Below are 14780 nucleotides of genomic sequence, written 5' to 3' on the forward strand. Positions count from 1 at the left end.
GGGTGTAGGAAGGAAGGGAAGGGCTGAAAGGGTAAGGGAGAGGAGGGGGCAGGAGAGGGGAGAGCAAGGGATGGAAGGGAAGAGACTATGGGTGAGGAAGGGGAGGGGCCGAAAGGGTAAGGGAGAGGAGGAGGTGAGAGAGGGCGGTAGCTGAGGGAGGGAGGGAGGGAGGGAGGGAGGGAAGAGAGTGCAAGGAAGAAATGGTAGGAAGGTGAGGAGAGGGAAAACAAAATGCGCGAAGTGGAGGGAGCTGGGGTGGAGTTTGAACCGGGAGGAGGGAGAGGGGAGCTGGACTGGGGCGGTTCAATAGGCGTCCCCGGGGAGGGAGCTGGCAGGCCGGCCATCTGTGATCGCTCGCTACCCATGGAGCTGTCAGTTCGCGGCCAGGCGGCGATCCCAGGCAGAGCAAAGCCGGGGCCAGCCCGCGGATCGGCTCCGTGCACCCTGCCATGTACAGGCGGAGACTACGCCTCCCACTGCCTCTCGGCCTCTGCTCCGTCGCCCTGGTGCTGCTGCTGCTCGGGGGCTTCCGAGGCTCCTGGTGCCCCCGCAACCCGCCGCTGAGCCGGGAGGAGGCGCTGCCGTCCGCGGGGGCAGGGGTCGCGGGCAGGTCGGAGATCGCCACCGGACGGGTGACCTATGTCCGGAGTCTGAAGAGGGACCGTCCAGCAGCCCGCGCCCGGGTTGCCGAGGGTTTGGGGCCGGACTGCTGCCCTAGCCCTCTGCTGCAGGGCAAACGCAAGGTGAGGGAGACGCAAGCGGGGGTCGGGGTCAGCCCCTTCTGGGTGCACAGGGAGAGGTAACTATCAAGACAGCTCAAAAAGCCAACCAGTCCCAGAGTGAGAAAACCCTCCTCGCGGTCCTTACGGCGCCGAAACAAAACTCTGGTTTTTAGAGTTGGAGAGTTTATTGCAGTCTGGCAATTCCTTTACCCTTGTTTGGGCTGTTGAAAAGACGGGGTAGCCAAGCATCTCTCACGGACTCGGTGAGTTCGGCGGGGAGCTGCGGTTAGACAGCTACCACTGTGCCTTGTTAGTCATTGAATGGGAAGCACTTTCTGGCACGTGTGCCTCTATTAAAAGACTTTATATATTAAAAAAGTGAGGACTGTACTTCATAGTGAGAGGCCCCCCTATCGGAGTGACAAACCGCACGTGGGACGGTTTTACTGAGCTATTTTGTGCCCGTTTGGAAGGGTGGACTGGGAACCGGGCACAAAGGGTGGCTGAATATCTCTGTGGAGTTGTGTCAGTGAGTGTACGAGCCGGGCTCTTTGTGCTTGTGCAAGATACCTTTATTTTGTAGGATTCCGCTCAGTCGTGTGAATCTGCCATAAGATCTCCCTTTTTAAAAGAAAGTATTTGCACGATATATTGCGTGCAGGGCAACAAACGTCGTTTGCTCTGTGCACGACTTTGGCAGTCTCTTTAATAGGAGACGGTCTGCTTGGCGTCTGACGCGGACTCTGAAGTTTGAAGGTGTTCACGGGGAAAGCGGGTAATGCGATCTGTGAACGTCCCTTTCTTTGTGCAGAGGCGACGGGGTGACCGCTTGCGGCTATAACAGGCTGATCTGTGATTGAAGGAGACATCTGGGGCACGGCTAGTAAAAGAGCTACGAACCGAGGGGGCGGTAAAAATTGCCAATAGAATGCCAAATGAGGGGAAAGAACGGCGTGTGTACGTTGCTTTAGTTAGGACGCTAAGTTGGACAATGTAAGTTATTTAGATGTTACTGTTGTGCCATAAATTGAACCGGACCACTAATTTAGTAGGTCTCTGATTAACAGGCTGATGAAAGTACCCTGTTTATTTTGAAGAAATTACTGGCGCGTGGTAAATAGTGAAAAGCTGGTGGGTTGACTGCTAAGGGACTCGGGAACGCGCGCGTTTTATAAATATCACTTTAATAGGCCGGGGGCTTGTTACAATGAACATATCTGAGGTAAAACCCGCGCAGCCCAGGCAGGTGTGAGCAAACAAAAGGGACCGAAGAGCGTCATCAGCAGGTTCCTGACCTCCCCCCCCCCATCACCCAATGTTTAATGTGTGTTTCCCTCACTTCACACCCAAGCCTGTTCTCGCTTCGTGACTTCTGTCGCCTTTTCCTGGTCACGCGTGGCCTACCGGCAACCCGGGTGCAGGGAATCCGATTATCGATAGACCGGGAGGAGCAGAGTGTCGCCGTGCGTATTCATACTTTAACCTTTCTCCGCATTTGTTGGTAAAAACGACTTTCCGACACATTTGCTTATACTGTGTTGACATGCAAGCTCGAGTTCAACATCTAAGAGAGGCTCATGGAGGGTAGGGGTATAGACTAATGATTTGGCATGGACCAGAGGACCTGTTTCTCTGCTGTACTTTGTTATGACTCTACCAGGAATCTTGCTACTCGGTTGATAACAAACTTGGAGCTGTGTTTAAGCGATTGGTTTTTACCCCCAGCTGCAGTCTATGCTGGGGCATTGAAATTTCATCACTGATTCCAACTTCACTGGGAGCAGCTGCCAAATTTGGGAAGCCGGCCTAATTACCCAAAGTCTTAACATGGGCCACCATTGTCAGAGGATGGTTTTATACGGGGGCTCGGGTTTGTGCAGAACCTTTGTCTAAAATAAAATAAATGATTCTATTCCTTTATTCCCTTAGTAATCATGTAATAACAGATCTATCTGTTCACTTTGTCCTCTTGTCCTGCATAAGATTCAACAGCTGAAAGACTCTGAATGGTCAAGATGCCTTGACCAAGTGACAGATTTCTATTTTGCTGTTTGATGATTACTCTCACCCGTAGGAGCGTCGATAACTGGAAAACAGAGGTTTAAGATCACCATCTGTAGTGAACTCTTTGGGTTTGTGTGGGGAGCCATAGAGCATCGGGATCCGCAGTGTCTAAGAGCAGCTGAATTGGTTCATTGTTGCTTGATGAAAGTTGTTAATTGTTTAGTGTTCCTTGCCATTTTTCTTGAGCGACTCGCTCTTTGTAATGCGGTCTCCTGGTGCTTTCTGTTTAAACTTGTTGAGTATATTCTGACAGGCTCAGGGATTCCATGTAACTTGTATTATATAAGCGGGTGCCTGATTGCCACTAATCACGGGGTCCTAGTTTTGAGAATGTTGCTCGGCGGAGCCACTGATGTTCTGTTGGAACTTTGGTCGTCGTCTCCACGTCGGAGTCTGCCTTTCCTCCGCACTTGGGTTCCGATATTGCCAGTGCACGTCGTGACAGTTGTCAAAATAACCAGAAGGAGATTTTGTTAAAAATTAACTCCGCAAACTGTCGCAGCGTGCAGTTGACTCTCTGTGTCGGCGTTGGAAGGGGAACAAAGAAAAATGGAAGCAGAAGGTTGCTTGAAGCCTGCTTCCCTCATTCAACAGAGTTAGTAGTGATCCTCTGTCACATTATCTATTCCTATCTTCCCCACATTCCTTTGGATGTGCTTTGTCTTGAAGACAAGGAGAGACTTTTCCCCCAGTGTGGTGAACCTGTGGAATTCTCTACCACAGTAGGCTGTGGAGGCTAGGTCACTAACTAATACGAAGGAGATAAAACTTATCAAAGCAAAGCTTGTTGTCATATGGATAATTGCATGTATGCACAGGTGTAACGAAAAACTCACTTATGCATGTGATGCCGCTGCTTTTGATTGCACCTATGTTGACAGTGAAAATCTCATCACTTTTGCAGCCAGTTATTGCAGGGCTGTTACTTTCACCCACATCACAAAGAATGCTTCAAGTGGACTAAATGGGAATTTAAAGTGGATTTGTTTCATGCAACTTCCAGATGGGTGAGGGAAGGGTAGTGTCTCTTTCCCTGCTGAATCAATGGAAAAGTCAAATAGAAATAACTGCAGCTCGAACCACCTCAACCAAGGCATAGTGCTGTCCCGTAACGTGATATCCACCGCAGTTTCTGTGCTACACCAGCCCAGCAAGTAGTTGGAAAGGCTGTCCAACATTTAATAAATGTTAGGCCTTTAAAGCAGCTGGCTGAAGCACTACAACAGAACAGAGAAACATTTCTGGCAGAGAGGATACCCTGCACTGGGAAGTGAGAAAGCCTGCTTGGTGACCATCCTTCTAGAACCGAGTCACCCAGTTTTTTCTTAATTAAACAAAATATACTTTATTGAAAAATAAAGTTATGTACAATAAACCATTCAATGTCTCTCAATCCTTTACAAATGTTTCCATTACGGTCTTTACAATTCCACACTTTTAGCCACCCAGGTGGCACTCCATTGTTTCATATTTACATACCATTGCTGAGGGGCATACTCCCCACCACCCCTCAACTCACGCGAGGGCAGAACCCTAGACTGTGGTCCTCCCCACCGGGCCCTTGCAGTGGCTGCACCAAGTTTCAGTGCATCCCTCAGCACGTACTCCTGCAGCCGAGAGTATACCAGTTTGCAGCATTCCCCCACGGACATCGAGTTGTGGCAACTACAGAGGTATCTCCCAAAAGCCTGCCATGCAGTACTTTATTGGCAGGATCCTCTGTAACACCAGTGGTCAAAGAGCTGTTCCTGGAGCTGCAGCGCTCGTTTCAGTTGTCATGGGTGAGAATGGCTGTGATGATCTTCGTGTAATGTTTCCGGGAAAAGCACAGGAAGCAGAACAGACTGACATGTTTGGCTCTTGTTGACCTTGCAAAAGCCGTTGACTGTCATCTGAAGGGGATTATGCAAATCCTTACAAAATTTGGCAGAAATTGATCTGCACTATCTGATCTGCACCTGTGAGCCCAACTAATATACAGGTGCCCCCGTTTTATGAAAGTTCGCTTTACGCCATTTCGCTTTTACGAAAGACCTACATTAATACCTGTTATCGCTAAAAGGGCACCCGCTTTAAACTTGTGTTTACCCTGAGAAAGACTACCATGACCGTGAAGCCTTGCGCCGGCGGGTGTGTGTGCATGCGTGTACATGCCGATTTTTTTTTCTCTCTACAAATTGGTTTTGGCTAAGTCTTCCCAATTCTGTTAAGTGAAACTACACTGTACATACATTATTTCTACTTTATATAGGATGTGTATTTATCATTTCATTCCTGCTTTTACTATATGTTAGTGTTATTTTAGGTTTTATGTGCTGTTTGGTATGATTTGGTAGGTTATTTTTTGGGTCTGGGAATGCTTGAAAATTTTTTCCATATAAATTAATGGTAATTGCTTCTTCGTTTTACGCCATTTTGGCTTATGAAAGGTTTCATAGGAACGCTCCACTTTCTGATAGCAGGGAAGGCATGTATTTAATACACTCATAACACTGCCCTCACATCCCCCTCCCTGCCCACCTGCCAGTTACCACCCACCCCCTGTGAACATCTGCAATACTTGTGACCAGCAATATGACCCTGAAAATTTGAGGATTACTTTTGCACCTCAGGAGCTTCCACTCAATAAAGTCTGACTTCAACATTGAACTTCACTATCGCATCCCGAGCACAAACACAGTCATTGGCAGTCTGATAAAAATAGCTTTTCCAAGACCTCAAATCTAGCATGAAACTCATAGTCCACCAGGCATCAGCTATTCCTGGTGTAAGTCTGACTCACGGACAACGTTCAGGAACCCTGTAAAGCACTTGGTGGTTACCACCAATGTCGTCTGTGGAAGATCATCCAAAGTGATCGGCAGGATTGGTGCAGATGTCCTCTCCACGGTCAACACGCCCAACATTGAGCCTCTGACTGCTCTGCCAGCTGTGATGTCGGGGCACCATTGTCCATGTCTGACATCACTCCCCAAAACAGACACTGTACTCCCAGCTTAGTCATAGGAACAGTCTTCTAGCTGCCAGGCTGTAATCAAAGTCTCCTGAGGAATATGTAACCACTAGAGGATTCCTAGACTATAGCCACTCAAAATGCAGGAGCTTTTGGGAAACTACTGGACATCTCGTGTCTTAGGAATGGGAACATAGGGCGGCCCTTTGCAAATGGCAGGAGGACCACCACCAAGGGCACCTTCCCTCTGCCATCTTGTGCCTCCTCACCCGCCCGTGCCTCAGACTGTGGATCCCACACTGGAACTGGAAAGAAGCAGAGCACGTTCAATTCTGGTGCATTGCCTGAGAAGTGGAAGGCAACTTACAGTCCTATGGACCAATGGCTAAACTATGGGATTAACCTGAAGTTAATGGAGATGATGGCTAAATGTCCTATGCTGCAAATTCCACATGGCTGTGGCCAAGAGGTTGTCTCACCACCTTCCCCTCAAGGGTAGTTGTCGTGGTCATTAAATGCTGGCCTTATGAGTGATGCCCATATCTTGTAAGTAAAAGCAAATCCTTTGCAAAACCTGGCATTTTAATTCTCTGAAGTCTTGATCTCTCAAGCTTATTACGGCTATAAACTTGGTTTCTTTCTTCGAATCCCACTCCACCCCACTCTGTGCACCTCTCAGGTAAGCAAATCAAGTCAGGCAGTGTCTATCCACAGAGAAAGGCAAGAACAAGATCTCAATCGCTGGATCTTGGGGTATTTGGAAAATGTGTGTGTTTCTGAGAGCACTTTCATTACATGTTTCTTTATTATTTAAATATATTTTATAAAATGGTGAAGCACGAGGACACAATGTCCACAGGATCATTGCTTTATAGTACTTGGCACAGAAAAACGATGAGTAGAATATTTTGACATATCAACGTAACTTAAGCAAAATAGTTTCGACATCTTTAATTGGTGTGATGCTGCTGCCTTCTGTTCTGACAGCCAGTCAGGAAGGTGCCATCTCAAATGCCATCTATAAATTCGTTGACAACACAACTATTGTTGGCAGAATTTCAGATGGTGACGAGGAAGTATACAGGAGTGAGATGTATCAGCTACTTGAGTGATTTTGCAGCAACAGTCTTGCACTGAATATCAGTAAGACCAAAGAACTGACTGTGGACTTCAGAAAGGGTAAGACGAGGGAACACACTCCAGTCCTCATAGAGATATCAGTAGTGGAAAGAGTGAGAAATTCCAAGTTCCTGGGTGTCAATATCTCTGCGGGAGCTATCCTGTGTCTAACATATTGACACAGCTACAAAGAAGGCACAACATTAGGAGTATATTTCATTAGGAGTTTGAGGAGATTTGGTATGTCACCAAAGACGCTCGCAAATTGCTACAGATGTACCATAGAGAGCATTCGAACTGGTATGGGGGGGGGGCCCCACTGCACAGGATTAAAAGAAGCTGCAGAATGTTGTGAACTCAGTCAGTTCCATCATGGACACTCACCTCAGTAGTACTCAGGACATTTTTAAGGAGTGATGCCTCAAAAGGGCAGCATTCATCATTAAGAGCTTCTATCACTCGGGAGGTGCCCTCTTCCCTGCTACCATCAGGTAGGAGATACAGGAGACTGAAGGCACACACTCAATGATTCAGGAATAGCTTCTTCCCCTCTGCCATCGGATTTCTGAATGGACAATGAATCCATGGACACCACCTCACTGCTTTTATTTGCACTACTTATTTAACTATCTATTTACTGTAATTCCCAATTTTTATTATAATATGTTGCAATATATTGTTGCTGCATAACAACAAATTTCATGACACAAGCCAGTGATATTAAACCTGATTCTGATTTTTTCCTGCACTGTGCCAAGCTTTAAGTGCACTGCAGCAACAGGAAAGAGACACAACTTACCAAAGACTTAAAGAAGTAGTTGTTGAAGTTCAAAAGTCAGCAGAGAATCTTTTAATCAAGGCAATTTTGTGAAGTATACATGTTCCCATAACATTCATTGAAAGAAAGCTCTGCCAGGAAGGGAACACTGCATCCTGCTTCTTTTGGGCTGATGGTTTGTGTATTTGTCACCGGCAGCCTTCAGAGCTCAGTGCACAAAATGAAGTGGGAAGTGGTCCCATTGAACCCAATGGTAAACTCCGTACTTGAGAAACTTGCATTTTAAGAAACCTCTTTACGATCACCTGAGGAAGCAAATGACCAGCATGTTCCGTCACCAAGACTGCGATTTCACTTGTTTGGGGGTTGTCTCTTTTACATTGTTCTATTTGGCAGAGTAGCTTTGACAAGTTTCGATAGATGGACGGTGGAGAGCATTGTGGCCGGTTGCATCACAGTCTGGTATAGAACCTCCGATGCAAGATTCACGCAGCTCCATCATGGGCATACCCCACCCCACCATTGAGGGCATCTTCAAGAGGTGGTGGCTGAAGAAATAACATCTAGGACTTGCCCATTTCACTTTACCGCAGTCAGGAGCCTGAAGACCCACAGGACAGCTTCTTCTCGTCTGCCATCAGCTTCCTGAGCTATCCATGGGTCACTAATTCATTATTCCTAGATTTGCATGATTTCTTTTTGTAATTTATAATAATGTCATGTATTTGAACTGTACTGCTGCAATAAAACAGCAACATGTCATCTAAGACAGTAATAATAAACCTCATTCTGATTCGTTGTCTCTGGTATTTCCATTATTACAGGGGAGCTCGAGAGAGCAGCTCATTTTAAAGATTCAATAGTTGAATATTTCATCTTACCTGCAAATAATAGATATCAAAGACAAACCTTTCAATGCTGGAAGTCTGAAAGGAAAATTGAAAATGCTGGAAACACTCAGCAGTCGGGCAGCATCTGTGAAGAGAGAAAATAATTAATGTTCCAAATTAAGGAACAGTTTTTCTTTCTGCAGATGTTGCCTGACCTGCTTGTTGTTTAAAGCATTTTCTTCTCCTTGATGTAAATATTAAGTCTTTATAATGACATTAAAAATTTAACACAGAACATACAACAGTACAGCCCAGGAACAGGCCATTCAGCCCACAATGTTGTGTTGAACTAGCTAAAAAGCAAATTAAAAACACCCAAACACTAATCCCTCCTACCTACACAATGTCTGTATCCCTCTATTGTCCTTGCATCCAAGTGCCTATCTAATTATTTCCTAAAAGCCTCTAGTGTGTTTGCCTCTATCACCATACCAGGCATCAATTACACTCTGAGTAAAAAATTTACCCCTTCCATTCCATTTGAACCTCCTCTCACCTTCAGTCCTCTGGTATTAGCCATCTTTGCCCTGGGAAAAAGTTACTCCCTGTCTACTCTATGCCTCTCATATTCTTATAAACCTCTATCTGCTCTCCCCTCAGCCTCTGCCACTCCAAAGAAAATGACCCAAGGTTGTCCAGCCTCTCATGCCCTCTGAACCAGGCAGCATCCTACTAAGCCTCTTCTGCACCCTCCACAAAGCCTCACCACCCTTCCTATAGTGGGGTGACCAGTGTTACGTACCCCGTAACTGGGTCACTTACCAGCAAAGGTAGAGAGGTCTGTTGAAGTCTGATGGTACTATTTTTAACAGTATTTATTGATAAAAATACACAAAGATAATATCAAAGCAAACATGCAGATAATATACGTCGTCAATACTAAATCTAAAAGTGCGGGTATAATAATAATCAATAAGAAATAGCTCTATCGTTGTCTAAGGGATAATGTATTGTCCGATGGGAATATAAAAGTCACTCAAGTTCATTCAAGCTGCAGCTTTTTGGTTGGAGAGAAAGACGGAGGTTTAACTTGCCCATTCATTTTATGATGTCAATCCTTTGAGAGTCGTTGGGGGACTGATTTCCCCTTTTGTGGTCAGCTAAAGCCGGGCTTCCGTGGTAAAGACCCACCGATTCCGAGGCAAATGGAAAAGGATGCACGTGGGCTTTCCACCGGCTTTCGCTATTACGCTGTTACAGGAGTTCTAGCATTTCTTCTGGTGCGTCTGAAGGGGCTGTTTCCCAGACCTTCTTTTATCCTGACTCACAGGGTCTCAGATGTCAATCAGGTTGGGATGATGCCATCCCTCCACCAACCCCCCCCCCCCCCCCCCCCGGTTCATTGCCTGGGGGCTTCGATGCATCGTACAGTATTCAATACACAATTCCGTCTCCAAGAGACAATAGCCGTTATCAATGGTTCTGCCTTTCGAAGGCCAGGACACATTCCAAACTCTTTGTGGATTCTGCATGCCTTTCTCTCATTTCCTGGGTCTCCTGAACTGACTTAATAGCGATCGTGCGATTCTCAAAAAGGAGGGGGCTACTTTGTACCCTTCGGCCCCTCAGAGTTGTGGCACATTCGTAACACCCCCTTTCTTCAAAGCATTTTCACCAGCGGTGAAAACGAAGTAGTACAGAGTCTTACAGGATTTTAGAATCTAACACAATACAAAAGTTTTTTTTTCTACAGAGTAATACAGTTATACATTCAATTCAGCATCTAAACAGTTAACGATTACAGTGTCACTTCCTTTAATATCTTAACAGCTTGTACCTTACTAAAGTCTTGTAGCATCAGACTTCAATGTAATAACCACCTATTTTTATTTCTTTCCTTCAGCAAACAAAAACTAAAGAGTTGTGATCTTAGCTTACGTGTATACTACAAAAGTTCATGCAAATACTAATCTTTCTGTTGCTTTCAAACTTAACAGGCAGGCTTCCATGGGGTTGTCTTTATTATTCACATGCTTTGTCGAAATCCCATAAAACCGGATTTTGCTATTTAAAAATGGCGTCCCCATTAACCCTTGCCTCTTTTCCGGTTAATTCCCACGTGGGGAGCTTGGGTACCCTGGCGAAATAGGCTTTCGTCCGCTCCTTCCATAGGAGTTATTTTATCAACAATGTGTCCCAAACTTAGACCATCTTCTGGATTTCCACCCCATTCTTTAATTTTACGCAAGTTGCTAGTTTTCTCTTCAGCACCCTTCAGGCTATTAGTTTTTAGTTCGAACTCTTTGTTCAAGCAGCATTTCAAATTCTGCCTTTTCACACCACACTCTGGAATAACAATAGCGTGTGGGGCCCCGTTACCTTCCAACTCAATCTGTAATTGATTCGAAGGCTTTGTGGTACCACGCCATTGTCTCTGTAGCCTGGTTGCTGCCTTTGATATCAATCCAACCTTTAAATTTTCTTCATTCGATTTGGCAACTACATATTTCCCTTTTCCTTCAATAATAATATTCATCTCTCCACTTTTGATCTCCACATTAACTTTTAACACACCTTCGAGCACAAACACTTGGGAACTCTCACTTCCCACTATTACCAAGGTTAACCCTTTCTTCCCTGAACCAAGCCTATCTGACCCACAAGGACTGCATTCCTTTTCAACTGAATCAAATACCTCAGACTTTTTCTGAGCTCCATTACTAGGTTCTGTACCACATGCATCCACATCTTGGACACACTCAAACGGGACATTTGCCTCTTCCAGGCTTTCAATACCCGTACCTGGTCCAAATTCTAAATTCCCCTGATCCTCCCAGCTACTCTCTGGGCAACTCCCTTCCGGAGTAAACTCAACCCCGCGGGCTGAAACAACCTCATCTGCCAACCTAGCAGACTTCTTCAAGGTAATGGCATCCTTTTCATCTAGGACTGCCCTCATTTCATTATCGGGAACACCTTTAGAATTTTCAACTTCTTCTAACAGTTCTGCCAAACCAGACAGATCATCCACGTCCAACTCTGGACCTTTTAACAGCTCTATCTGTTTCTCATCTTTATTTAGTGCCTCTAGAACTTTTCTCCTCGATAAGGGCAGGTCTGCCCCCTCTCCCTTACTCTCTTTCACTTTACTACTCTTTGTTTTACCATCGTTTTAATCCTCGTGGTACAGGGTCGGTAAAAACGTCTCGGCCAAATCGATACTGGCCGGATTTAAACTGCTCTCGTTCTCAGCTGCCTTTCTCGACATGCTGTGAGTGACCGCGCAGGCAGGATAGATCTTGGAATCTAGGGGCGGAGCCTCCACCGGCCGGCTCGTCAGCGTCATTGCTGACCAAACATTACCACTGGCTAAATCATTACCCAGAAAGACGTCGGCATCAGTTCTCGGGAATTCTGATCACACCCCTATTTCAACTGGTCCAGAAACGAGCTTACAATTCAGAATGACCCTATGCAAGGGCACCATTTCCGTCCCTTTGCCTATTCCTTTCGCAGCTACCATTCCCGTCTTGCGACCAAAATCTAGTACCTTACTGCTGATCAATGTTAGTTCAGCCCCCGTGTCTCTCCAGATCCCTACTGGAACTGGTGTGTCTCCCTCCCTCACAGACATGGTTCCATTTGACATACAAGTCTCAGACCCTTCTCGTACTCAGTCTACCTGGGGATCCCTTGTCAATTTACTGATTACCACGGCACATCTGATAGGGACTGCTGCTTTCCCTTTTCCTGTCTCTTTCCTCGGAGCAAAGCACCAAGATGCAATATGCCCCTCCCTTTCCACAATTAAAACAGGTCAAGCCCGGAAACCTCTGGCCATCTTGCCTTTCCCCCTCAACCTTACTGCTAGCTCCTGGTGGGACCTCTGCCTCAGCCGGCGGGCTTTCTCGATCGTTCCCATGGTCTCTCTGGGAACTTTTATTCGAGGAAAACTTTGTCTTGTGGGTTAGGGCATATTCATCTGCGAACCTAGCAAATTCTGAGATGGACTTATTCGGCTTCTCATTCAAATACATCTGGATATCCTCCGAAACACAACCTTTAAATTCCTCAATCAGAATTAACTCCCTGAGACACCAATAATCCTCGTCCACTATTTCTGCTGTGCACCAACGGTCCAAGAGCACACCCTTCTCATAGGCAAACTCGGTATACGTCTGATTCCACCCTTTCTTTAAATTCCTGAACTTTTGTCTATACGCTTCAGGTACTAACTCATAACTCCGGAGAATGGCTGCCTTTACTTTGTCATAACTCTCCTCCTCTTCCTCCTCCATGGACAATGCCGTATATGCTCGTTGTGCCTTCCCTTTTAACACACTTTGTAACAACGCCACCCACTGCTCTTTGGGCCACTTCTGATTCACTGCCACCTTTTCAAAAAGCAAGAAATAACTATCAACATCCGTCTCCTTGAACGGAGGTACTAACCTCAACTCCCGACTAACATTAAACCGCTCCTCTCGGTCTGACCCTTGATCTCTCTGCCCTTGCCTTATCTTCTTCATCTCCAAGTTATATTTCCTCTGTTTCTCTGCCTCCTTCTCCTTCTCGGCCCTCTCTTTCTCTTTCTCAGCTGCTTCCAGCTGTGTTAACTGAATTTCATGCTCTCTTTGTTTCTCAGCTCTTTCCTGCTCCTGTTTCACCTCTAACTCCTTTAGCTGGAGAGCATGCTCCCTTTCTCTCTTGGCCCTTTCTTTCTCTTTCTCAGCTCTTCCTCTCTCTCTCTCTGTCTCTCTCTCTCTCGGCTCTTTCTTTCTCCTTCTCAGCTGCTTCCAGCTGCTTTAACTTAATTGCATGTTCCAACCTTAATTTCTCCAACTCTAACTGAGCCGTCCCACTAGCTGGTACCTTTTCAGGGATATTTTCCAATACCTCGGCTGCAAACACATTCTTCCCAATATAATACTGAGTTATTACCCTTTGCACCTCCCGCTTTTTCATGGACAACCTCACCTCTGCGAGGTTTAGCCCTTTCGCCAGATTTATCAAGTCCGATTTGGAGGCCGCCTCTAGCGCCTCTAGAGTCAGGTTTTCTATAAGTTCATCCACGTCCATCTTTGCTGGTTTCCCGTCTGGCTACCCGCGTAACCAGATCCAAGTTTGGACTTACAAGCCCGATTCACTGGCCTCCCAATTTGGTGTCAAATCCCGGATGAGCCCCCATCTGTATGTACCCCATAACTGGGTCACTTACCAGCAAAGATAGAGAGGTCCGTTGAAGTCTGATGGTACTATTTTAATGGTATTTATTGATAAAAATACACAAAGATAATATCAATGCAAACATACAGATAATATACGTAGTCAATACTAAATCTAAAAGTGCGGGTATAATAATAATCAATAAGAAATAGCTCTATCGTTGTCTAGGGGATAATGTATTGTCCAATGGAAATATAAAAGTCACTCAAGTTCATTCAAGCTGCAGCTTTTTGGTGGGAGAGAAAGACGGAGGTTTAACTTGCCCATTCCTTTTATGATGTCAATTCTTTGAGAGTCGTTGGGGGCTGATTTCCCTTTTGTGGTTAGCTAAAGCCGGGCTTCCGTGGTAAAGACTCACCGATTCCGAGGCAAATGGAAAAGGACACATGTGGGCTTTTCCACCGGCTTTCGCTATTACGCTGTTACAGGAGTTCTAGCGTTTCTTCTGGTGCGTCTGAAGGGGCTGTTTCCCAGACCCTCTTTTATCCTGACTCACAGGGTCTCAGATGTCAATCAGGTTGGGATGATGCAATCCCTCTACCAACCCCCCCTCGGTTCATTGCCTGGGGCTTCGATACATCGCACAGGATTCAATACACAATTCCGTCTCCAAGAGACAATAGCCGTTATCAATGGTTCCGCCTTTTGGAGGCCAGGACACATTCCAAACTCTTTGTGGATTCTGCATGTCTTTCTCTCATTTCCTGGGTCTCCTGAACTGACTTAATAGTGATCGTGCGATTCTCAAAAAGGAGGGGGCTACTTTGTACCCTTCGGCCCCTCATTCGTAACACCAGAACTGTGTGGAGCATTCCAGATGGGGCTTAACCAGAGTTCTATAAAGTTGCAACATAACCCCTTGACTTTTGAACGTAATGCCTCGACTAATAAAAGCAATCATTCCGGTCATCTTTTTAACCACCCTATTGACCTGTGCAGCCACTTCCACGGCGCTATGAACCTGGATCCCAGGATCTCTCTGCTCAGCAACACTGTTAAGCATCTTCACACACAAAATGCTGGTGGAACACAGCAGGCCAGGCAGTCCTGACGAAGGGTCTGGGCCGAAACGTCGACAGTGCTTCTCC

The 14780-nt window shown here is 46.0% G+C and overlaps 1 protein-coding gene across 2 annotated transcripts in view; it reads left to right on the plus strand.

The window, feature by feature from the left end:
• The first annotated feature begins 230 nt into the window (after window positions 1–230).
• The window catches only part of LOC132401103 (probable methyltransferase-like protein 24), a 118827-nt gene continuing 104277 nt past the window's right edge, over window positions 231–14780 (plus strand). Inside the window, exon 1 of one of the 2 annotated variants that reach the window (XM_059982944.1) lies at window positions 231–743. In XM_059982944.1, the coding sequence (XP_059838927.1) occupies window positions 450–743 (294 nt within the window). In that variant the 5' untranslated portion in view covers window positions 231–449. The remainder of the gene's footprint in view (window positions 744–14780) is intronic. The other variant, XM_059982943.1, reaches the window with a different exon arrangement.

The sequence above is a fragment of the Hypanus sabinus genome, chromosome 10 (assembly GCF_030144855.1).
Source record: "Hypanus sabinus isolate sHypSab1 chromosome 10, sHypSab1.hap1, whole genome shotgun sequence".
Classification (NCBI taxonomy): Eukaryota; Metazoa; Chordata; class Chondrichthyes; order Myliobatiformes; family Dasyatidae; genus Hypanus; species Hypanus sabinus.